Raw genomic sequence first — 26,358 nt, 5'->3', positions numbered from 1 at the left:
GCAAAAGTTACAAGCCCCTCTTCACTGAAGATGATTGTAGCCTGACAGACAATTATTACTTACAGGTGCCCTGCATGTCTTACCACTGGAACCAAATTGGTCTTACCATCAAATACACCGGAAACAAATAATAGGTACACCAACTAAAAAAAGTTGCAAACCCATTATTACCGAAGATGACTATGGTCTAATAGCCGACTGTTGCTTATAAGTCCTCTCGTTGTCTCACAATTGGTATCGGCCTATTTTTGTTTTCAGTGTGTACCCTACTATTGAAGTTGTCAACCCCTTGAAACTTTCAAACTAGTATATCTCATGAAGAAATTTTTGTACCAAAAAATGGATGACATATACTTTGATCAGCTCATCAAGAGCTATCGACTGCTGTCAAAAAAAAATTCTGTCTGTCTTACTTCAAAAGTTGATTTTTTGCCGTCGGCCAACTTTTTAACGTCACCACTTAGAAAGGAGCAAAGGATAAGCTCCAATTTCCTTAGCAATGACAGAACTTTTAAAGTTTAAGAGGTACATCTGATAACATTTCTCTACCTCAATCCCAAGTCCGAAAAAACAAATGGGTGGGTTCAGCCAAAATCACGGCAGCACTTTCGGACCCGTGGGAAAATGCCGCTTTTTTGCTTCTGTAAATTTTTCTATTTATCGCTCAAAGAAGATATATTGGCTGTGGGGCCGGGGAACTGCCGCATATATTTAACACTTATAAATTTTAGTCCATCTTCAATTTGAAAGTGGTGCCTGCCTGCTTGCATGCTAGAACGGAGCTTTCCACTCGAAAGCAGGAACATGGTTTGATGAAACGAAAGCTTGGCTGCACAACTTCAGATACTCCTCTCTGACATAGGCTATGTGACTCCACTTCACTTCGCACACCATAGGCTCGGGCTCGTGGACAAGCAAAAACCATCCTTTTTGGCCCCAGGCAAGAGTTCTGCGGAACTTTCGAAAATGGCCATATTCATCAATACGGCCTGAGGTCCACACTTTCCGTAAAACCCACACAGGTTAAACTCTTACCAGTTTCCAGGAATAAGCCGACATCGGCGGCATAGGGAAAAAAAACGGGACAAAACCAAAGTGTTGCTCTCGCAACACAATAAAAGGAGTTGTCTCAATTGAGCTGTTATTTGCATTTTAATGACAGCCAACAGAGATTTGGCCTATAGGTAGCTGTGTCATTTATGGCACACTTTTATTTGCTTGCTTTATTTATATTTTTTAGAGCCTGTCATTCACAAAAAGGGATGGAGCATTGGCAAAAGAACAAAAAAAAAAAAAAAAAAAAAAAAAAAAAAAAAAAAAAAAAAAAAGAAAGAAAAAAGTCAAAATAAACAGCCCAAAATAGTTATAGAGACAGTAATACTAATGTTATAGAGAAGATAGAGGCAGTAGGAAAATACACACTTAAATGATGTAGTAAACACTAATGTAACGAAACCTTATTGTAAGCATAAAACAAAAAACCTCCGATCAATGTACGTCTTTCAGACCCATAACTATACCAACAAGTTTATGCAAGATTTACCAGTTACTGTTCATAAAAAAGGCTTAAAGAAAAATGTTACACGCCTGCACATCAATTTGGCTCTCAACATGGCAATGGATGTGCAGACGTTCTTGCGGATGTTGCTAAGGCTCTGCTTGATGCTTCTTGTACCGGTAGTTTACTCGTCTTGGCGAGTCATGATGTTCGCGACACCTTTGACTCCCTGATCCACCCCCTTATGCTCAAGAGGGCTGCAAAAAGAGGAATAAATCTGGCTATCATTACATCCCAAAGGGATATGCTAAGCTATGAGTAAAACTTCAAATCCCTCTTAATCAAGATGAAATAGCAAGGCCACTGAATAGAACTGTATCAGTTAAGATAGGAGTCTGGCAAGGTGCCATTGCATCACCGTTTTAGTTCAATAGTTGTGTCCTCAAGGCTTTGGGCCAGTGTGAGATGTCTTGCGTTCTTTCTAGCCTCAATATCTCCTTAGTCACCTATGCTGATGACATTTTTCATATCAGCCGAACTTTGGCCAAAATGTCTGAAACTTTTCAAAAACTGCAAACAGAATATTAAAATCTGATCTCGAACAATGTTGAATTGTCCGACGTAGTGCATATTAACTTAATCACATTTTTTCAGATGGGCACTTGAAACTTCTACAGTGGGATTATCTGATACGCTGAATCCGATGGTTTGATTTTCATAAAGATTTTTACATGAGTTTATCCCTTGAATTTTCCTAAGGACTAAAACGTTTAACTCTTTTGAGTACAAAGTTTAAACTGACGAATTAAGTTTGACGTCGTTTATTCAGTAAATTTTCCCAAAAGTGAAGAGCCTTTTCTCTGTTGATTACAAATTTTGAACAGATGAATTCAATTTTACACGGCTTATTCCTTGAATTTTCTTAAGGACTAAAAGGTTTAACTCTGTTGAATATAAAGTTTGAACTGATCAATTAAATTTGACGTAGTTTATTCAGTGAATTTTCCCATGAACGAATAGCTTTAACTCTTTTGATTACGAAGTTTGAACAGATGAATCGAATCTTTAGGGGGCATTTTCCCCATTTTTTCAAAAATCAGAAATTTTTTTCAGGCTTGTAACCTTTGATGAGTAAGATTAAACTTATTGAAACTTATATATTTGAAATCAGCATAAAACTCCGATTCTTTTGATATACATATCGGTATCAAAACTCCGTTTCTTAGAGTTTTGGCTACTATTGAGCCGGGTCGCTCCTTACCTACAGTTCGATATGACGAACTGTTTGATTAGTTACCACGAAATGTTTGATAATTGAACGTTAAGGTGCATAGTTTTTTTATCCTCTTTTCTTGTTCACATAGTTTGGAAATAAATCTTTTGATATGATTTTTTTTGTCTTATCTCGGATGCTTAAGAAAAATCTCCTTTAACGGACAAGTGGTTATTAACAACCGTTAAAAAAGAGCACAGAATCGAAACACACTTACCAGCTGTTCTGTTGTTTATAAGATTTAAGGGTCTTTGATTTTTATTGTAGGACTGGTCTACTTTACATAATTCGAGCTTGACAAATTCTGATGCGGTGACTGAATCTTTAAGGAACTTCAATGACTAAAAACTCAATGATTGGGATGGGCTATCGGCCGTTGCAACATAAAATCTAATTTTTCTAAAATTTCTTAGCACATCTAATTTGAATTATCAACAATGTTTTTTGTTGTTGGGTCCCCTGGCAAAATTCCTGCCTACTTGCCTGTGTCATAGCCAAACATATTTTTGGGAATCTGGCCACCAAACGAGACATTCAAAAGAGAACAGAGTTTGGAAGTAAGCACAGCAGAGGAAGGTTAAGGCTTAAAAACAGTTGTTTTTGTCAAGGTAGTATCATATTTCTCCCAAATTTTGAAAACGCATAACCGGGTGTTTATTGTTATTTACAATGGGAAAGGGACTGAATCCCTTTGCCCTCACATATTGTTACTCTAGAAACCAGGGCGACTTAATCACATTTGCGCATACTTTGCCAGCCTTTCACTTAACCCCCTTCAAGAGTTCCAGTGTTTTCAGTTAAGAGAACAATCGTCCATTATACTATATATCAGTATATATAATATAATTGATAAGTATATTATAGATAAGGTGATACAGTACCTTAAATGATCATCCTATCTCGTTCATTTTAAACTTTTCAGTTTCAATGGCCAAACTATTTAGAATTGGGTGGTCTTGCTATAACTTATAAAGATTGAATAAAAAATTCGAATAACTAGAAGCCGACACTTGCTTCCCTAGAAATCTTAGAAACACCCTTTGGCTTCTCGTGTTTTGTACCAGAGATAAAGATATTAAGTATAGAAAAAAATAGAAATAATAGAAAATATAGAAAAATAATAATAGAAAATAATAGAAAATAATAGAAAAAATAGGAAATAATAGAAAAAATAGAAAATAATAGAAAAAACTTGTGTTACCAGAAAGTGCGAATTTTTTTTGTCGATTATAGCAATTTTTTATTTAATTTCAGGAAAAGACAGTCCATAAAAATATTCTAGTTTATCTGCTAGAAAAAATGCGAAAAAATCGCTCAAATTAATTATTATTTTAGTAATAGGGTGCTTTGAGAGTTCTCTGTAGTGTCATCTGCTTTGATTGACAAGCTCCCTGAAAAGAAGGGAACCAAACATTCACTGTGCTTTCAGTCAAATTTCACTGTCGAATCCGAAATCTAAACAATGCTCGATGATGGTGGACTCTAGGGAGAATATGCAACCATGCCCTTTGCTTTTGTGACAGTCGGCCGATGCTGAAGTTCCAACATGATTTTTAAAGTACAGTATTACCATAATCATAACTGAAATATGGATAAATTACATCTAAAATGATCAACGCCTCAACTGACAAAGTTCTGTGAGGAAAATTCAAATAATTGAATAATTAAGCCAGCTTAAGAATTTTTACATTGCATTATCAATTTCAGGTTTCATATAGACAACGAGAAAAATGGAAGACAATCCCCTCTTAATGAAAATGCAACACTATTAGAAGAGCAGAAGCTTCCTGGCGATGAGTCAATTAAAGTTTCTGGAGAGGGAGAAAATAAGCTAGGTCAGCTCTTTTTTAAACTGAGGTAGGTAAAAGTAAAGTATGCTTTTTGTTGCTAAGCAATTTAGTTTTCTAGACTGCACATTGGGTGTTCCATTGGTTCCTCGTTCCATATCTGAATTTAGGACGTAGATTGACTTAGAAATAGAAACACAAAGAAATCCTTATGACTGAGTTATTGGAAGGTCCATTGACTGCATGCTCTATTTTCAATTTTGGAAGTAGGCTGAAGTTACCAGGAAAACGACAGCAAACAGAATCCTTGGGGTTGAGTTTTCTAAACTGTACATTGGACGTTCCATTGACTACATGTCCCATTTTTGAATTTTGGACGTAGACTGAATTTACTGGGAAAACAACAGTAAAGTTTTCTAGAATCCTTACAGTTGACCTTGCACTTTTAAAATTAAGTTTTAGGGCGAAAACTGTATGTAGAGTGGTACAACAAGCTTGGTCGAATTTTTTAAACTTGAGATAGGTAACAAGAGGAGTCATGCTTTTTAAATTTTGATTCCAGTTTTCGAATCTTCCACCAAATAATTATCTCTGCTCTCCTATAAGTATTGCAAAATTGTCGCTGAAGCCTTCTAAAATCAATAGCACAAATCCGATTTACAATACATTCTTTGAGATACATAAGCATCTCAAATCAGTTTTCAGATGATGTTGCTGAAATATAAAGTATGAAATTCTTCTATTTCTTCCAAACATTTTCATATTGTAATAAGTTTTAATTATAATAAGTTTGGTCATACTTCACCGACCGACAGTACAAGAACATGCTATTAATCATATACCTAAGAAAGGCAAATTTATTTTATAATGTCTAGAATTTTCTTATAAAATATTCCAATATTTAAAATGCCATTTAAAAATTTAAATTTCATAGTATCAATTAAGACTAAAATGACATGTCTCAGCTTTTTAGTAAACTATTAAACTGAGTAGGGAAGTGATAAAATATTCTCTAGTACAAGTCGCATCCACAACTTAAGTTTGCGAATGAGTATTTGCTTTTTACGCTAAGTATAGGGGACTACCCAATATGGTAAAATATAATTGAAAACAGCATTGTAGTACATGCATTATTGTAGTACACACACACACACACATATATATATATATATATATATATATATATATATATATATATATATATATATATATATATATATATATATATATATATATATATATATATATATATATATATACTAGCTGTTGGGGTGGCGCTTCGCGCCACCCCAACACCTAGTTGGTGGGGGCGCTTCGCGCCCCCCCCCCAAGCCCCCCCGCGCGCGTAAGTCGTTACGCGCCATATTAGTTACGCGCCATTGTAGTTGTGTCCCTATGTCCCACCTGTGAATATAGATATATATATATATATATATATATATATATATATATATTATATATATATATATATATATATATATATATATATATATATATATATATATATATATATATATATATATATATATATGTTTTTAACTACGTAAAACTTGCGAATATACAACATTCTTTGCTGTCCCATTGTCTGTGCATATAAATAGATTTTCAGGTTTACCGACTCTTGAACATGCAACATATAATGGTCCATGGGAAAACAATCCGTATTTAGATCTATACCTCATGATTCTAATGATTGCCCTTGAGCTTTGTTGATGGTGATTGCTAATCGACCATTCCCTGAGTCGCCATCGTCATTTATATATCCCCCTGTGCACCCCGGCGTCCCCTTTGTAGTTATGTCCCTGTGTCCCGGTCGTCATTTATATTCCCTGTGTCCCGGTCGTCATTTGTGTCCCGGTGTTCCAGTCTGTGATTTCTCTTTGAGTGTCCCGGGCGTCATTTATATTCCTTGTGTCCCGGTGTCCCGGTCGTCATTTATATCCCCCTGTGCCCCCCCGGCGTCCCCATTGTAGTTGTGTCCCTGTGTCCCGGTCGTCATTTATATTCCCTGTGTCCCGGTCGTCATTTGTATCCCGGTGTCCCGGTCTGTATATACATTCGTTTTTTAGTTTTGTTTTTCTCCTTTATTTTTTTCCTTTTTTCTTTTTTTTCTTTTTTAGTTTATTTAGATTTTTAGATTTTTTAGTTTTTTTATTAGTTTTTAGTTTTTTTGTAGTTTTTACCATTTTTTTAGTTTTTTTAGTTTTTTTTTTTTTACTTATGTCCTGGTCGTCATTTATACTCCCTGTGTCCCGGTCGTCATTTGTGTCTCGGTGCTTTGTTGATTGCTAATTTATATTATATTTATATTTATATTTTTTATATTTATTAATATTTTTTTAGTTTTCTTTTTCTCTTATTTTCAGTTTTTTCCTTTTTTTTAGTTTTTTCTTTTTTAGTTTTTAGTTTTTTTTTGTTTTTTACCTTTTTTTAGTTTTTTTTTTTTTTTTAGTTTTTTAGCTTTTTTAGTTTTTTTATTAGTTTTTAGTTTTTTTTTTTAGTTTTTGCCTTTTTTAGTTTTTTCAGTTTTTTTAGTTTTTAGTTTTTTACCTTTTTTTAGTTTTTTTTTAGTTTTTTAGCTTTTTTAGTTTTTTTCTTTTTAGTTTTTTTTTGTAGTTTTTACCTTTTTTAGTTTTTTTTCTTCTTTTGTATTAGTGTGAAATAATTCAGACGTCATATGTGGACAAACACGACGTCACTCGACAGACAGACAGACAGACATAACCCACAAACAACTTATTTTTATATATATTTATTCATATTTTTTTAGTTTTCTTTTTCTCTTTTATTTTTCAGTTTTTTTTAGTTTTTTTCTTTTTTAGTTTTTAGTTTTTTTTAGTTTTTTACCTTTTTTTTAGTTTTTTTTAGTTTTTTTAGTTTTTTAGCTTTTTTAGTTTTTTTATTAGTTTTTATTTTTTTTGTAGTTTTTGCCTTTTTTTATTTTTTTCAGTTTTTTTTAGTTATTAGATTTTTACCTTTTTTTAGTTTTTTTAGTTTTTTAGCTTTTTTAGTTTTTTTTTCTTTTTAGTTTTTTTTTGTAGTTTTTTTCTTCTTTTGTATTAGTGTGAAATAATTCAGACGTCATATGCGGACAAACATGACGTCACCTGATCCACAGATCCACAGATCCACACACAGACAACTTATTTTTGTACGATTTTTCGGTTAATTAAAAAGGCAACTAGAACTTTTAATTTTTTACGAATTTTTTATTGGTAAAAGATTTACGTAACTTATAAATTAGCTTACGTAAAGAACTTTTGTATTCTCATGTTTTTATTACATATACGAGGGGATTCGCCCCATCGTCAGTACCTCGTTCTTTACACTAAAGCTTAAATTTTATCCCAATTCATTAAGAATGACCCCCTGAATCACAAAAGCCGTAGAATAAGTAGTTGAAATTACCGAAAATACTTTAGCGTAAAGAGCGAGGTATTAGAAGGAGGTGAGCCCCTCATATGGGTAATAATTTCTGTTTGTTTTAAGTTTTATTGCTGTTCCTTACTTCCAGCTGAAAAAGCTTTTTCACTTTTATTTTTTAATTGTTTTTTTTTAAATAATGCTAGTAAATCCTGCTCTCCCTTCATGGAAATTTTCTTCTCCCATTACAAATTCTCGAGGGAAAGTTCCCCCAGCATATCCCCCTCTTCTCAACCCTCCCCCAAACCAAAAAAATCCTCCTGAAAACGCCTGTATACTTCCCAATAACCATTACTATATGTAAGCACAGGTCAAAGTTTGTAACTTGTTGTCCCTCCCACGGGGACTGTGGGGGAGTAAGTCGTCCCCAAAGACATAGTTATAAGGTTTTTCGACTACGCTGAATAAAATGGCTATCTCAGAATTTTGATCCGTTGACTTTGGGAAAATAATTAGCGTGGGAGGGGGCCTAGGTGCCCTCCAATTTTTTTGGTCACTTAAAAAGGGCACTAGAACTTTTCATTGCCGTTAGAATGAGCCCTCTTGCAACATTCTAGGACAACTGGGTCGATACGATCACCCCTGGGAAAAAAAAAACAAAAAAAACAACAAAAAAACAAATAAACACGCATCCGTGATCTGCCTTCTGGCAAAAAATACAAAATTCTACATTTTTGTAGATAGGAGCTCGAAACTTCTACAGTAGGGTTCTCTGATACGCTAAATCTGATGGTGTGATTTTCGTTAAGATTCTATGACTTTTAGGGGGCGTTTCCCCTTATTTTCTAAAATAACGCAAATTTTCTCAGGCTCGTAACTTTTGATGGGTAAGACTAAACTTGATGAAACTTATATATTTAAAACCAGCATTAAAATGCGATTCTTTTGATGTAGCTATTGGTATCAAAATTCCATTTTTTAGAGTTTTGGTTACTATTGAGCCGGGTCGCTCCTTACTACAGTTCGTTACCACGAACTGTTTGATAGCTCTACGAGGAGTGAGACTAAACTCAACAAGCTCAAATTTGTTCAGAGTCGAACTCGCTTGCCCAAAGAGTCTATCAAATCATAAAGGCCTCAAGCTTGACAATGAATATTTATTTAAAATTTCTGTGCTGTTGCAGCCCTTCTAAATAAGACACACATGAAGGAGAACAAATTTAATATTTTATAAATTCGTTAGCCTAGTGATTAGTACGCTACCCTTGAGATGCTTTATCCACAAGGAAAAGGGTTCGATTTAGGGTGTCCTGATTATTTGGTTCGGAACGGGGGCCGTGACACTATAAGCTCAACCAGAGTCAACCCAGCTCTGAATGAGTACCTGGAGAAATCTGAGGGAAGTAGACAGGAAGCGTTTGCGAAAGCACAAGATGACTTCCGCAGCCCTACACTGCACTTCCTGGCTGAAGGGCAATAAAATAGAAATCACCAGTAGGGAATTACCAGGTATTTTAATTACTTAGGTATTTATAATTACCAGGTATTTTTACAAGGTATGACTGTAACAAACCAATAACCTTGGAAAAGTGGGTTCATTCAGTTAGAAATTGAAAGTTCTAGTGCCCTATTTAAGTATCCAAAAAGATTGTGATAAGAAAAAATATTGTTTTTTGCGTTAGTTAGTGGCATCAACTACAATTTTGATTCAAAGAGGACCAAGTTGCTATAAGTTAAGAATACTTAGCCAACCAATCAATTTAAAAGTATCAAAAATCTATATAATGAGCATTCCAGTTGAGGAGGAAACCATGCCACAGGATAGAGCTTTTTTTCTAAATTTCCACATAATTCCTACAACATAAATGGTTAACATAGGCATCTATTTCAAAACTTCACTTAACTAAGCTGATTTTCTTGATTGTTCATTAAATATTGTGGTTTGTGCCAGAAGAAGGATCACAAGGTTTCTTAAGAGTGATTTAACTTAATAATTAAATTAAATTAATTTAATTTATAATGTTAATTTAAATGTTAAATTAGTAACTATTAATTTAAAATTATATTAAAAATATTAAAAAGAACTAAAAAATATTAAAATTTAAATATTATACGATTAAATTAATTTAATAAATTAATAATTAATTAATCTAAATTAATTGAATAATTGAATTAATAAATATTAATATAATTAAATTAAGTAAATTAATATCAATATAATTAAATTAAGTAAATTGATATTTTAAGCTTCAATTACCCCACAATATAGAAGTAATTTTTGCTAGTGATTGCCAATTTATGAATGTAGACCAGGTGCAGTAGACCCTTCTTGTTGTCAAACAGTAGCGGCATACAAAATTTCGTTTCCCTTATACTTTTTCTAAAGTTCTCCTTTCGGTTATCAACTTAAATATGTCATTTTTGAACTTTACTAGGATGTCACTACCGTTACTGCGTTGACAAGAAACAAATTTGGTTTTCTTTCTTCCTAAATCGAATGAGGAGTGAACAACTTTTCAGGGCTGAAGAAAACAATGAAATAGATTTTCTACTTGATAGCCTAAATTCGATTTTTTCTTTTTTCTCGTTACTATGGTTCCAAGCCGACTTTGCAACTTAATGACTAAATGAAATTGACAAATGACTTGATGAGTAAATGAAATACGACATCGGTTGTCACTTTCAAAAAATCACTAAAGACAAGTGCTTAATTTATACTACAGACGGGATTCTATCAGAAATTTTAAGCTTCTGGGTTCTAACACACCGAGAAGAGTGTGTGTGTGTGTTTTTTTTTAATATTTATTACATTTTTGAAGCTAAAGTGGAGCATCAATAATCTGCACTCTTGTGAAGTCTATGCTCTAAATCCTTTAAGCAAACCTGATCCTTTAAGCAAATCTGAGAAAGGACAAATGTTAAATAAGTCTATCTTTAGTGGAGCAGTATCCCTCCACTCCCTGCTCATTGTACCCCCTTGCTCATTCTGAGCTAACGAGCCCACCTTTTTATTTCCAGGCATAATGCTGAAAAGAATGCTTTGATGGTGGTTATAGTGAAATGTGCAGGCCTCCCTGTGAAAGATGTTTCTGGTTCCTCGACCGACCCGTATGTTAAGCTTCAGCTTCTTCCTGAGAAACAGCATAAGGTCAAAACTCGAGTTGTAAGAAGAACTGTTAATCCTTTTTATGATGAAGATTTTACCTTCTATGGCATTAGCAAAAATCAGCTGGAGGTAAGCAGCCTCAAAATTTTCAGTACCTTGTATTCTACCCCATAGTATAAGATTTAGAGGTAAAACCTTGATTTTTGAGGAAAACCATCATTCATTTGCAGGAGGAAGACTTTACCTTCTATGAAAAAGACAACTGGAGGTGAGTGGGTTCACAGTCCTCACTGTACATTCAACATTATAATCCAAGGTTCAATATATTTCTTTTAGTGATATTTCTTTTTTCAAGAGAGAAATAAAAGGAATTATTTTTACAAGTGTGAATTTTACTTCTTTTGCTCTGTTTATTCGGGGGGGGGGGGTGTAAATGAATAATTCAGTAATTTGTTTTGGCCTCTAGGGGTATGATTTTATTGGTATTGCTGAATTTGTTTGTTGTAAGGCTTGTGGCGCCGATTAGGCCGTACTATTAGCAAAAAAAATTCTTTGTCCTGCATTATTTTCTAATGTATTTTTGCTACGGATGTATTTCGGACAAGATTTTTACTTCTCGGAATGTCTGTTATTGCTGTTTTGGTTTTGGTTTATAATAAATATTTCTAAAACAAATAAGAAAAATAATGGGATAATAGTAATAAATTTGATTACCGATAGATTTTTTTACTAATTTATCTGGGGGGGGGGGGGGCCTAGACCTGGGAATACCGAAATTTAACAATTTTTAAAGGTTAAAAAAAATACTAAACATGTAGTAGTAGTAGTAGTAGATAGGTTTAATAGCAAAAACTTGAGAGCTATCGCTGATTTGTGTTTCTTTACAACATATTCAAAATCAAACTATACTTGAAAATATAAATCAAGCTATAATATTAACTCTTATTGTACATTTTGACGAAAACCGGGACGAAAGACTTACCATATCGAGTTTGTTCTTGCTTTAACGGGAACTAACTTATCTTGCTTTCTCGTTCTTGATATCCTTTGATATCATGATATCCTCTCATCTATTTTTTTTTCAGGAATCGCTTTTACTTTGGTTTAATTTTCTTATATTGTTATCATTATAGTTTTGACAAGATTAAAGTCAGTTCATTGGTACCCGGGCAATGTATGATTTATTTAAAATTTGGGCCGCAGTTTGCTAATTTTAGTAATTGAACTTAATGGGATCTAACCTCAGGGACGTGGAGTACTGATTTCGGTACTTAACAAAGTTGATAAGCTCTTTCCCCAGCTCTCTTATGCAAATGACTTACTTTTACCTTTGGGATGCCGATACTACTTAGCCTATAATTAATATTTTCGATTAATCCTAAAAAGCTCATTTGCTAAACCGCTTCTTAACGTATGAACAGTTTAAAGTTCGAAGTTCAACAATTCGAAGAGCTAACGAGATGTTGGTTTAAGATAAATAAAAACTTTATTTTTCGCTAATTTTTAAGCAAAGCGCTATCTATTCAATGTACCAACATCATAAATACTCAACAGTTCAAATGTATCAACAGGTCTAAGAGCCAACGAAAAGATGTATTAAAAAAAAAAGACAATGGGCAACATCTGGTGTAGGGAGGGGGGTGGCAGCCAATTCTATGATGGAAGGGGGGGGAGCGCTGAGTTTATATTGACAGTTTGCGAAACTTTACGCTGCCACCAAGTTCTCTCTTAGCTTTTTAATTCTTTACAAATAAAATCATCAATTAACTACAGCAATAGTCTTCTTGGATTAGAGCTAAATCTTTGTTATGTCGATGTTATCGATGTTAATGGAATCGATCTAAATGGATGTTATGGATAATTGTTGCTTGTTTTTTATTTATTCTGTCGCATTTATACTCATCATGTCAGGAAAAAGTGTATAATTCTGTCATAGCTATACCAACAAAACCCTAGTGAATTGAAATAAGAATATTTTTTTAAATATTAAAATACTATAGTGTAGTGTGTAAGGGGCAGAAGATGGAGCAGCCCTTTATATGGAATAATTTTTGTTCATTTAAGGTTTTAATGTTGCCCCTACCTCACAGTTGGAAAAAATTGCTTTTAAAACTGAATTCCTGAATATTTTGCAAAGAAGGCCTTAAAATCCCCTCCATGGAGCATTCCTCCTGCCAAAAATCCCTCCTAAGAAAAATTGTTCCTAAATAAAATTGCTCCTCCATGGTTAAATCTCGCTCTGATGAGACCTTGTGATCCTTGTTTTCCCGTTCTGGAGTTACAGGAGAATTTCAAACCCCACAGTCATACCTATCCCACATAGATGAATTCATACTTTCATAGCCTATTTCACAATATATTTTTTTTATAATAAACTTAGTTGAAATACCGTAAGGATGGATTGAAATTTGAGAACATGAGATTTTGAACTTGAATTGTCCTTACAAACATTTTAAAATTAATATCAGCTATGGGCAACTTTCTCAAGTTAGTGGCGAAAAGTGTTTTAACCCAATGTATTTTATGCTAAGAGTTATAATAATATACAGTGTAAGGTGAGCTGAAAAATCAATATACTTAGTGTAAACTGGACTGAGAAGTCTTTAAATCAAGTTTAAGTTCGTTGAAGTGTCAGTTAGGATTAAAAGCCTCGATATATAGTGTAATTTAGGGGTTCTAAGAGGGGGGACAGCTGCCCCTCCTGCGTACGCCCATGATCATATCCCAAAGCTTACCGCGAGTTCGTCAGATGGTGTATATGTCCTTTTTTTGTGTATACTGCTGATATACTTTTTGCTTAACTGCTACTAGGGCTTCATGACGGATAGTGTAACGTTCAGAGTATTTTTGCATAGTGTGACCTAAATATATTAAGTGGAAAAAGACGTTTTGAATAGTTGTTGTTTGAATTTACAAGACAAAAATTAAACTACGTAAGGGATGTACACATGAATTTATTATGATCTGTGTTGTTTGTAAACATTGGGAGTTTAGAGAGGGTCGTATACCCATCATACCCCTCCCTTGTGCCCTTGTTTCTAATCTAATATTGTGAATATCCAGTCTGTTTTGTTGTTTCTTACTTTTGTTATCAAGATATACATATTTTGCTCGTTTTTAAAGGCGTTATATCTCGTTTTCTCGCTGGGAGAAAAGCTTGAGGATTACACTTTTTGAGGCCAAAATTGTTTTTCTTGTATTTAAGATTTAAAAAGAAAAAAAAAATGATGCGCTTGATAATTACTTCAACTGTGTTATTGAGGGCTTTTGCGATGCCAGGGTTGCCTCTCGAAAAGAACTAATGGTTTTAATCCGAACGACAGAAAAAGTGCTGCTTTTAAAAACAATTCCTGCTTTCCAAATATATTAGTGCGTGCTACGTTTTGGGCAGGTATTTGGTTTAACACAAACTAAAAGGATTTTGTTTATTTTACTCGTATTGATTGGAATAAGGTTTCTATTCTCCATCTCTTAAATGCAGTGGCCAAATCATCAATTATCATCGATGTCTTGTTTGAGAATGGCCAGCCGAAGTCAATTCTAAATTTCGCTAATCACATGTTCAAATAATGAGAACCCAACACAAATAAAGATGTGTCTGTTTGGGTACTATAAGACTATCATGGAAGGATCCTCTATAGAGATATATATCTTCATGGAAGGATCCTCTATAGGACAACTGTGATAGGGCGTAGGATCCATATTTATGGACAACAGCCTCTGTGAGGTAATATTGCTTGTCTGGAGTTAGTTCCTATGGGAATTTGTGAAGAACAACCTCTACATGCTTCTTATACCGTTTACTCATGGAGAACCAAATGCATCTTGGGATGGTTGGGCTAACAGCATTCTCCCAAAACTCCTATTGCTACGAATGGAGCAAAAAATTCAGCCTCAGCTAACCATATTAAACCCCTTTTCGATGCCGTACCGCCCATGGACGTTTATCTCCGAATATTGTGGACCATGGTGGCATAAATGAGACCACTTGGAGCTTTCGTGCGCCTAGTCAATCCGGTCCCAAGTTCCTTAGTGACAATAGCTAGAGTTACTTAAACGCATCTCCCTTGAAATGGTGAAGAGGACATTGGCAAAGGCCGTACGCTACTCTGGTCTGGTGGCAGTCAGAAAAAAAGGCGGTATAATACTGAATAACACCTCACGCATGGCCCTATTGCCGTTTGCCCCGGTAACATCCAGACTCCTGAAAGCAAGGTTTGATGCGAAAAATTGAAGAATAGCTGTCCTGTTACGCCCCCACAAACGAAGCCATGGCTGGTGTCGGAACAGAAAAGTCGTACCTATTTAGGCGGTAAAATCGGGAACACCGACAACCGGCTGGTCGCAGATAAAATCAGCTGTCACCTTAAATACAAAAAATAGGTTACAAGGAAAACATGACATATTATGATATAAAAACAATCAGGGCCACTGTTCCCCCGGAAAACTTCTTCCCCCCATTGAAAATTCCCCCGAAAATTCCCCGCAAACAGAATTAAGCAGCCACAAGGAAAGTACAAAATAAGTACCTTAAAATCTCGATCAGATTTCCTAAGGGGTAACAAAAGGACAAGATATCAAAAAAATTTCTAGGACAGGGGCTGGTTGGTCTGCAATCACTTCCAACTTAAGAAAAGGGCTATAACTCTTATTTCTAATTGAATGAGGATCCTGTGAAGTTTTTACCACCATGAGCGGGAGGCTGAGAATGGGAAGGGCGCGGCCCTATCTTATACGGAATAAATTCTGCTTATTTTGGGGTTTAATGATACTTGACTTACTTGACCAAGTGGTCGTCTCGGGGCCACTCTTTTCACGAGCAAATGTATTCGTCGTCTATACTATATATCTATATATATATCGACTATATATCGTCTATATCTATACTATATATATATTCGTCGTCTATCGTCTATACTCTTTAATGCTCTTTAATGAAACTGCTGATTTTATAATAACGGCGTAGACCAGAAATGCTCCCGGGAATCAGAAGGGATTGCATGTCAATTTCTACCTCCATTCCTTTCCTTACAGCTAGTTTAGTATTTAGCGGAAGGCTCAATGAGAGTTAGGATGCTTAGGCATTAAAATGTAGGCTACTCTCTGAGGCAACTGCCGCACTCTCAAACTATAAAACTATCAGACAACCCCGCTGTAGAGGTTTCAGCCTCTTATCTAGGAAATATTTGGAAGTGTGTTTTTTGTCAAAGAAAGATGTTTTTTTGTTGTTTTTTCCCGCAAGGATGATCGTATCGAACCAAGGGACCTAAAGGATCGAAACAGGATTTTACATGAACAAAAATTACAAGTTAAAGTGCCATGTTCAGGGAACAAACAGAATGGAGATTATTTAAAAAAGTATTCTATAATTTGGATAACATCAGAAGGACTTGTGGTACTGATTAATAGAAACGTGCAGCGTATTATAAATCATTTTTTGTTTTTGTTTGAGCGTATTCTTTTAGTTTTTTATGAATCCTAGGGTTATATGTGGGACAATTAGCGGGGGGGGGGGTTGTTTTATCGAAAATACGAATAAAATGGCTAGAAAGAGTGTAAGATAAAAAATTTAAGGGTACTACTTTGATTGTATTACCATGCTTCTTTCCGTTGAGCCGCTAATTTTAAGTGTCACCCAGTCATTTCGGTATATTCCGGTATATTTCCGGTATATTTCGGTATATTCCACCAATATTTTTCTCAAATTATTATTTTGACCCTTACTCCAGCTTTTCTTATTACGAATGACCTACTTCTACCTTTAGGAATCCTATAATGCTTAACCTACAACTAATCTAATCAACGCATAAAGATGTTTATTTGCTAACTATTTAAAAATTTTATCAGCTAATATAGCTTTTTCATTAATGAGAGAACTTGCTATCAAATATTTTTAATTTCCCTTTTTTCCTTGAATAGTCTACAAGGGCAAGGTCTGGAATAAACTTCCTTGATTGAGACTGGAAATCTGAAACCACAGATATTGAATTAAGAGCTGAAGGGTTCACTGAAACTCATTAGTTTTTCCTGAGTTAATGAACTTCACAAACTCAATTCTATTATGCACCAAATCTGCTGGCATTTTATTGGGATAGGAATAAGTCAGTCTTGCGTGGAACAATGCCTACGATAGAAATGCCACACTAATGAGAAACAGTAAAATCAGGTCTAGTTTTTTCATGTAAAGGTTAAGGATCCATATCATGATAAACAACAGGGAACTAAAAGAAAAAAAAATTAAAGGATAAGGAAAAAGAGTTTTGCTTGTCTCCTTCTCTTTTTAAAATAAAACAAATAAAACTACAATAAATAAAAAAGAAATTGACGTAAGGGCAGTAATAATCAAAGGAGAAATATATAATCTAAATATATCATCAATTGCTTAGATTTACTTAGCGCAAAGGAAAAAAAAATACAAAAAAGACATCGAAAAATTGAGATGGTAAAAAAAGACAAAGATTAAAATAAACATCAAAGCAGAAGTTGAAGGAAAATATAAAAACCCGAATTTTCTGTTTAAACACGCAATTTAGTTAGTAATGCCCAACCCTGAATCGTGTATTAAAATCGTTTATGCATATTTTTCTATCTTTGATCTCCTTATATTTGGACATTTCTTTCAGTTTCTTGTTATTTTTTGGTTTTGGAGTTTGTATTGCTTTGGTACTTTTATACATTTAGGAAAATTTCGATTTTTTTTTACAAATATTTTTAAACTGTATTTTTCGTTTCGCCGAGGAAAGCTTTTCGATTATTTATATTATCAAGGCATTCAACATTTATTTTCTCCTAACAACTTCCTTGTTTGTACTTAAAGCCTCGCTTCTTGCTTATATTAAATAAAAAAACTAGTTTTTTTTTAACTGAAAGTAAGGAGTGATATTAAAATTTAAAACGAACAGAAATTACTCCGTGTATGAAAGAGGCTGTTCCCTTTTCAACGCCCCACTCTTTACGCTAAGGTTCGACTCTTTCTTTCAATTCCACTTTATTAAACAGTAAAAAACTTTAGCGTAAAGAGCGGGACGTTGAGAAGGGGGAAGCAAAATAAAAAAAGCCTTTTGCCTATCTTCCAAACCACTTGACGTCTTGTAAAAACGAATAAGGCATATGTATTAAGAACGACATAATATTTCAGTGAAAAGGACCCTCAACCCTTGATTACCACTTCTCTTACAGTACAAGAGAAGTAAACTGAGCAAAAATAGCAAAGACAATAAACCTAACAGGAATTCAAAAGGAAGACAACTAGACTGGAGTGAACTAAGTGTTAATCGAGCAACCTTAAAATTTAACTGAAAAGCCAGCTTATTTTCGTATCACTCAACTGAATATACTTTATTATGCTGATTGGGTTAAGGGATTTTTGTTTTCACTGTTTGCTCTAACATAACGTTCACGATGTCTACAGTCGCCCTCACAGCGCAAAATTCTACTATCACGGGGGAAATTTGAATCTCAGTACAAACGCTTCCTTTCTGTGGTCAGTGGTCAGCTCCAGGAAGTTGGCCCACTGCGTGAACAGTTGTTTTTCGTGACTGTTGAATAGTTTTTTTTTCGTGATACAACACAGACAAAAGCAGGTAGAGCCGTCACAAATCACAGTGAAATTCCACTATTTGAAAATTAGTTATTCGTGAATAGCTGAAGAATAAAGTAACGGATTAGCATCGGGTCTTCAAGCATCTTTAAGTTAATAAGTCATGGGTACCTACATTTGCGGTCACATTCTTTTTCAGTTAAACTTTAACAAAGAAAAATCAGATTTCTCGTTACCTTTTGGAAGCTATGTCATGAGCCCTTTGAACCATGGTCCAAGCTCTTTGAGACATGTTCCTTCACACAGCTTTGAATGAACTAAGACAAGGTCACTAAAAACCTAAATAGCTCTAATTCATCTCTACAATTGAAAGAGACGAACGGTACTCTAGTACCCGACTGAGAGAGACGAATGTCAACCAACATTTATAATACTATTATTTGAAACAGACGTGTATTTTCTTGGTAAAAGACAAAGACGTTTATCCAGCCACGTGACAAAAGAATCAGCTTTGATTGGGTTTAGAATATTCGTCTATTTCAAAAAGAAAAGTTGGCAAAAGCAAGAGAATTTGTGGATATTCGTCTGTTTACAGAATTCAACTTCTAAGCCGTTTAACTTAGACAAACATAGATGGCACCAATGGAAAGTACGCGAAAAGTTACCATAGAGAGTGCTAGAATCTCAATTTCTTCCAAAATGGCGTTTACGTCTGTTTCACAAAAAACGGCTGATTATTGGAAATCAGAAGAATTTTACTCCGCCTAAATTTTACTTGCTGCCATTTAAATAACTTTTGTTTCTGTTGGGAGGCTACATATCATTGACACTTGGGTGGTGTATGCCTGGTAAGTCTTCAAATGCTAAGGGCTCAAACCCTGAAATTTAAGACATACCAAAATCAAAAAGTACTTAAAATAGTGAACAAGGCTATTCAACTATGTGTAAGATATTTGAAAGAAACAGGACGAATCAAGACAAGAAAATCCACCCACAGTTAAAGCCCTTTACTAGAATTTGAAATCGTTCAAATCGAAACTCCGAATCCTATTTCTAATGCCCAAATTCCTCGATCTAGAAGTAACACCACCAGCTAGGTTGGTTATTCTTATAGAAGCCGTCACAACAAGTGAAGCCGTATCTCTTGAACAGTTTTAATAAATTTATACAAACTGATTTTATACATTCAAATAGAAAAATTTCTTTAAACTATCATTTGGTGCTTGTCCCAGCTCTCTTTGAGCCAGTGTCAATTCATCAAATGGTTTAAAAGCTTAGGCATATTTTTTAAGATATAATCTAACGCTATGAACATATTTAAGTTATCAATGGTTCAAACAATTGCAGTACCATGTGGATGTTTTCGTTAAATGACATATACGAGGACGAAAGAAATAAGAGTGCGACGAGATAAATAAATAAAGAAGAAAAAATTGTAGTGACCTCTCAATATGAGGCTAATCAAGGATTCTTGAGCTATCGGACGAAAAAAAAACGTATCACACATAGGCTTAATACTGCTACGACTGTGGAGTAGGAATACAGCTAAGAAGTAACTGGGAAGTAACGGAACTGAGCAGTAACTGGAGTTAGGAGAGGTAGATTCTTATTTGCTCCTGTTGCTGCCATGGGTACCACGATAAGATTGTCCCCACTACCCCACTTTTCTATAGTTTTGTTTTTACGAGTCAGGGGAAGGGTCTCATTACATGTAGGCCCCCTCTTCTGTATATGACCTTGCTTATATTCATATACTTCGTATAAATTTATCTTGGCAACACCATCGTTGGCAACACCATCGTTGGCAACACCATGACGCCAAAAATGAAACTTACCATGTTATTTCTGGAGAAATAGCCTTAGAAGCATAAATAGTATAACATTGAAATATAGATGACCAAAACTCCTTATCTGGATACTTAGCTAGTAGAAATGTTTTTTTTTACTGGATAGTAGCTACTAGCCAGTTGAATTAAATTTTTTGGCTATTGAAACGAAATTTTTCATACATGTCTTTTTCAGTCAATGGCTCTCCATTTCGTGGTTCTCAGTTTCGACCGCTATTCAAGAGATGACGTTATTGGAGAAGTACTGCTCCCTGTCTCCCAAGCTATAAAGGAGTCAGAAAATGAAGACACAGAAACTAGTGATAGCAAACTACTATGTCGAGACATAGCACCTAGGAATTTGAAGGTAAGCTTCCATCCAATAATTGTGTTCAACGGTGCCCAATGAGGAAGAGGAAGGGCTGAGCTAGATGACAGCCTCATTCTCCATGCAAAGGTTCTTTAAAGACATTATCTTAAACAGGTATTTAATTATTAATAATGCAATCAAAAGTATTAATTGAGGCTTTATTTAATGTATGATTCCCTGCAAATATTCATTACCCATTTAAACATTAAGAGCACCGTCTAAGCTCTGCGTTTTGAAGAAAATCAAGCAGGTTTCATTAAGGGGATCTGATTTTGAACTAAATACCTGGTAGGGACAGATCAAAATAAATTAAACGCAACTAATAAACATATTCTAAACAGACTGTGTAAAGGAAATAAAATATTAGGAACAAATACGCAAGAGAGTTAATAGGGTAACTGAAGGTAGACTTTGGCAGGATTTGAATTTCGCTTAAGTAGGCAGATGTCATGCTGCTTGAAAAAAAAATATGTTTTAATAGGGATAAATATTTGCTTTTCGTTCTGGTTCTGGATAAGTTAAAAAATTAGTTTTTCCGACCAGGATTTTATCTAATCAACGAAAGCCCATTTTCTCCTCATGCAAAACTTCTTTTATTTTTATTTATTTTTTTCTGAAACGATATTTCACACACACACACACAGACAACTTATTTTTATATATATAGATATATTAACGGCGCTTCTTGACTACTAAGGTCCCTGCGTCGGCCCTGCAGTGCATTCCTGCAGCGTGATTCGATCTCTGGGTCCCGTATTACCAAGCTAAGGTCAAATCCACTGCACCACCAGAGGACAATTTAGATTTTTGTAATTCATTTCCAAAATATATTCAAATATTTTGCAATTACCAGTTTTCCACCCTTTTAGCAATTTAATGTATAATCATTATGCCGTCTTTTCAAAGATATTAGATTATTGAACCGATTTCTTACACCGAATGTCTACCATGCTCCAAACTTTTGGTTTTTCTTTTGTTAATGTAAGTGAATTGTTGAAATACTTAGTTAAGGATTTCAACATATAACAATATACAACAATTGTTTTTGCAATTACCAGTTTTTCCCACATCAGTGTGACAACGTCATTGCAATACTGCAACAATGTATACAAAATGACGTCAATGACGTAAATCTTTTTTTTCCAAAATTAAGGCTCTTATTTTCCCGAACTTCTGAACTATCTAGATCGTTTTTTTAGGCGAGAGTATTTCAAGAAACAAATTTTCCTGAAAAAAATAAGGAGCCATTTTCGATGAAAAATAAGTAAATATACAATTATTGCTCACTTATAAAGATGGTAAACAAAGCTCCATGTATTGTTTTCTCATATTAACAGGGTTGTAGTTACAATATTTTATTGGGGAGGGGGCAAGCGGAGGTGCTATTGAAGTAGGTGCTATTCAAGTGGTAGTGAAGAAATAGGTCAATGCTGTATGCACTCAGCTTTTTCAGCCAGATTAACCAATGATGCTACAGTACATATTCCTCCTCTACTTCCTTCAACCCCAAGCTCATAATTGAAACAAGGTATATTCTAATAGCCTCGGGTATCGCGCTATTCATTTCCTATTAATTTTGAATTGATTTTGACTCTGTAAGATTTAGTTTATCATATTAAACTTTTAACATATGTGATTTATTGAAATATTATTTATGATTTTTTTTGTTAAATTTATTTTTTCGTAGGTTTGCCAATTTATCTTAATAAATAGTATTGATATAAGTGGATCACAAAAAAGCCAGAACAAAAATAATAGGCAGCGCAATAGCGCTGTCAAAGTAAAGATACAGGATAAGTCAAAGTATTGCCACAGATTCTGTATCAATATATTGTGACATATTCCCCATATTTAAATAGCGACCGTATTTCAAATTTGAAAATATTCGAAAAATAAAGTTAGGATTATCAATTTATCCGTTGGGCATTTCTTTACAAAGAATATCCCGAGAATCTGAACAATACTTGGCATCATTGCGGCAGAAACCTTAAATTAGGTAAAAATAGCCAGGGATGCCAATTGGAAGTGAAAATTGACTCCTAGAGTTTGAAAATTACCTCCTCTTTTCTATCTTTGTTTAAAAAAACGAATTCTGTAAAAATTACACAAGAGTTTTTTGATGTGTAAATCAGGGTATACATTTCCGAAGGGGGGTTGCACTAAATATCGTTTTTATGTCTATAAAAGCTCGATTTCATAATGCTGAATGATAAAACTGATAACAAAAGAAAAATTAAAAGTTTGGGTACCGCTTATGCGTGCAAACAAAATTTTTAAATTGTGAGAAAAATATAAATATTTTATTTAAGTTTACTTTATTCTATTCTCAGCAGATATTTTGTACAGCATGCTGATGCAGAGGTAAATGTCCCACAAGTAGCGCTGGCGCTTCCGTCATATGACTAATTAATATGACTAACGTCATATGACTAACAATTATGACTAAACAATTACATATGACTAACAACTATGATTAATTTCAGTCATAATTCTAACATATGACTAATTTCAATTATAATTCTTAGCATATTTCTGTCAATTTTTTTTTAGGAGAAGTTTAAAGGAAATATTTAGAAAAGTGAAAATAGCAAGAAGTCAGCATGGTATTATACGTAGAGGCAGTTCTACATTTTTGGGTTAGTATGTGAATCCAAAACATGTGGATTAGGGTTTTATCAGCGCTTATTAGGCATTTCAATGATAAATAACAGAATCAGAATTTCAATTAAATAGTGGAAATCAAATTAAAACCCTTAAATGATTCTTGTAGCGGTTCCCGCTCTCCTAAATTCCATTAACAAACCACAACCGATTTGACCTATCTAGTTATAAGACGAATATCATTAAAAAAAAAATTAATTACTAAGTCTTATTTTCTTTTTCAGTCATGAAGTTATATTCACTGCATTTTTATTCATTGTATTATACAAAGAAACTTTTATTTCTCTGATTGTTTTTTGTATGAAATTTATTTATATATTTAAATTTTTATTCTTCAATGACATCATTTTTTTCCTATTTTGAGATGTAGAGGGTATATTCATTTCCATAAGATAATCTACTCTTGAACCGATAGATTTTAGGAGGTAAAATCACCTTTAAATAGTTGAAGGAAAATTGACCTGAGCAAATGTAGCGAAACAGGAAGCATAGAACAATTTTCAATTTTGCGATTAACTAGGCTCATGTTTTTACTTCATGATAAGGTTTCAAAGGCGGCTTATATTGAAAAATATCAATTCGGAACTGATTATGAAGTGTAATGGATCCCTCTTTTTCTACGAGCATGGATTCATTAAAAAAATTATCCGTTCAAAGTGAAGTTCAAATTTGACACTTACAATGAGCAGCAGTTTTAGAGCTACTTAAAAAATAGTAGGTTTTTCCCAAATTATTTGGGGCAACTGCCCCCAGCCTAAACGATACCACTGCATACTAACATCCCTTTTCCAGCTTATTGTGTTATTACTTTCTTCCTCTTCCTCAATAAAATATTGGTTATTTAAATTCAAAAGCAATATGCAGATTTTCATTCTCTAAGGCCAGTTTCGCTAAATATCGCTATCGACAATATATTTTCCCCATTCTATTTCCAATTTCAATCTCCACATACACATAAATCATTTTTGCTTAGTACATTTTGTTTTTAATGTTTATGAATAAACCCCTTTCTTTCTTCCTTTTCAACCAAAATCTTGAGTGTTTTTTCTTATTTTGTTGTTAAAGGAAAAAAAACAAAAACGATACTATTGTACAAATAACTGAGAAGTCAATTTGAATAATTCCACATATCAGGCGGGAGTTAATAAATTTTAAAAGAATTTTAGTGGCCTTTTCTCCACAGAATTTAGTTTATGTGACCGATTCGAGTAAATTGCAAGTGACGACTCTATGAAAGCAACTGCAACCACGTCAGGATAAAGATGTCCACTGGATCTGCCGCTGAGCCTTGCCGTTCTTAGTAAAGCTGCATCTGATAATTTAACAATATTCGGATGCTCAACTGGTAAAAATCTAAAGGTTTGAAAAAGATACCAACACATCAAATGTAAATGATTAAGTTAATATTTATTGTTAAAAATAACATAAGAAAAATAATTCAATATAGCAATAACAGATAAAAATATGATGTTAACGTAACTAAATTTAATTAGTAATAACTAATAAACCAATTTACTGTTAAATAGGTAAATTAGCTAAGTTTATTGACCTTGAGTTAATATGCTTGAAGGTGCAATATGTTGAGTATATCTTTAGGTGTAACTTTGATTCTTAGGTAAATTACACTATAAGGTAAAGGTAAAGGATACGGCATTAGACTTTACAGTCCGTACCGGCGGTGCTGATCTCCGTTTCTTGGCCCTTCAGCCAGGAAGTGCAATGGGGGGTTGGGGGCCAGCCATCCTGTGCTTCCGCACACCCTTCCTGTTTACCTTCCCCAGATTTCTCCAGGTACCCATTTTAGAGCTGGGTCGACTCTGACTAAGCTTACAGAGTCACGCCACTGACCCTCGTCCCAAACTGAAGAATTGGGTGCACTGGGATTCGAACCCGCGTCCTCTCAGACAAGAGATCCCGAATCCAGCGCACCAACCCACTCGGCCAGGACGGCTCCCTGTTTACAACTGCAACCACGTCAGGATAAATATGTTCCCTGGATCTGCCGCTAAGCCTTGCCGTTCTTAGTAAAGCTGCTGTTGATAATTTAACAATATTCGGATGCTCAACTGGTAAAAATCTAAAGGTTTGAAAAAGGTACCAACACATCAAATGTAAACGCTATTTAGGTTTTAATTGTCACGACAATCTTATGATAATTTTTTTTTATCAATTCGGTAAAAATCCAATCGAAATGGAAGCCTTGTTACTTAGGTACATTGCAGTAAAAACTTCGTAAAATTGGTTTCAACAAAATTGAATATCTTCTTAAATATTTTCTTGGAATATCTTCGTGTTTTTTCAATTATTTTGTTTCACATTTGATGATTCATATTGTTTTTGCAGATGAAATCCCAAAGCCGTGGCGAACTTCTGGTATCCCTTTGCTACCAGCCAGCAGCCTCAAGGCTAACTGCTGTAATACTTAAAGCCAGAAACTTACCAAGGATGGATATAACAGGACTAGCAGGTAATCTTTCGAACTCTAAAACTTTGTACTGATAAGAGTTATTTCCGCTTAGGCTACTGATTTTTTTTAAGTCGTCTACGGCACAAACTGCCGTCTAGCAAATTATTCAATTCACATCTGTTTCGGATCAATGTTGAAAATATTCGGTTCTCCGCGAAATAAAATTATTTTTCAAATAAATAGCAAATTAACTAGTAAGCAATAAATTAAAAATAGGGTGAAGGCGTCTTGTTTTCGAACTGTCTGTAAAATATAGGATGAAGCGAGGTCAAAGATCTTTTTCTGATTTCTTTTTTGTAGACAGAGAATAAAAACAAAACAAAATCTAATCAAACATGCTAAAAACGGGCAGTACCACTGACTATGCTGCTTTGAGAAATCATCGACCAGTTTATGAGAATCTAGTTTTTTTTATCTTCGCTTTTTCGACAGCTAATGTCAAAGGGTCACTGAGTCCATCATTTGCA

General features: G+C 34.3%; 1 protein-coding gene across 3 annotated transcripts in view; it reads left to right on the top strand.

Moving 5' to 3' along the window:
- The window catches only part of LOC136030997 (synaptotagmin-4-like), a 340,989-nt gene that overhangs the window by 104,658 nt on the left and 209,973 nt on the right, over positions 1–26,358 (top strand). For 2 of the 3 annotated variants that reach the window (XM_065710156.1, XM_065710158.1), the window contains exons 5-8: positions 4,479–4,628; positions 10,940–11,156; positions 20,590–20,760; positions 25,768–25,891. The exons of the other annotated variant lie outside the window; for it this stretch is intronic. In XM_065710156.1, coding sequence (XP_065566228.1) covers positions 4,479–4,628; positions 10,940–11,156; positions 20,590–20,760; positions 25,768–25,891 — 662 coding nt within the window. The remainder of the gene's footprint in view (positions 1–4,478; positions 4,629–10,939; positions 11,157–20,589; positions 20,761–25,767; positions 25,892–26,358) is intronic. 3 annotated transcript variants of the gene reach the window in all.

The sequence above is a fragment of the Artemia franciscana genome, chromosome 9 (genome assembly GCF_032884065.1).
Source record: "Artemia franciscana chromosome 9, ASM3288406v1, whole genome shotgun sequence".
Lineage (NCBI taxonomy): Eukaryota > Metazoa > Arthropoda > Branchiopoda > Anostraca > Artemiidae > Artemia > Artemia franciscana.
This window is presented reverse-complemented; position numbering and strand designations above follow the sequence as displayed.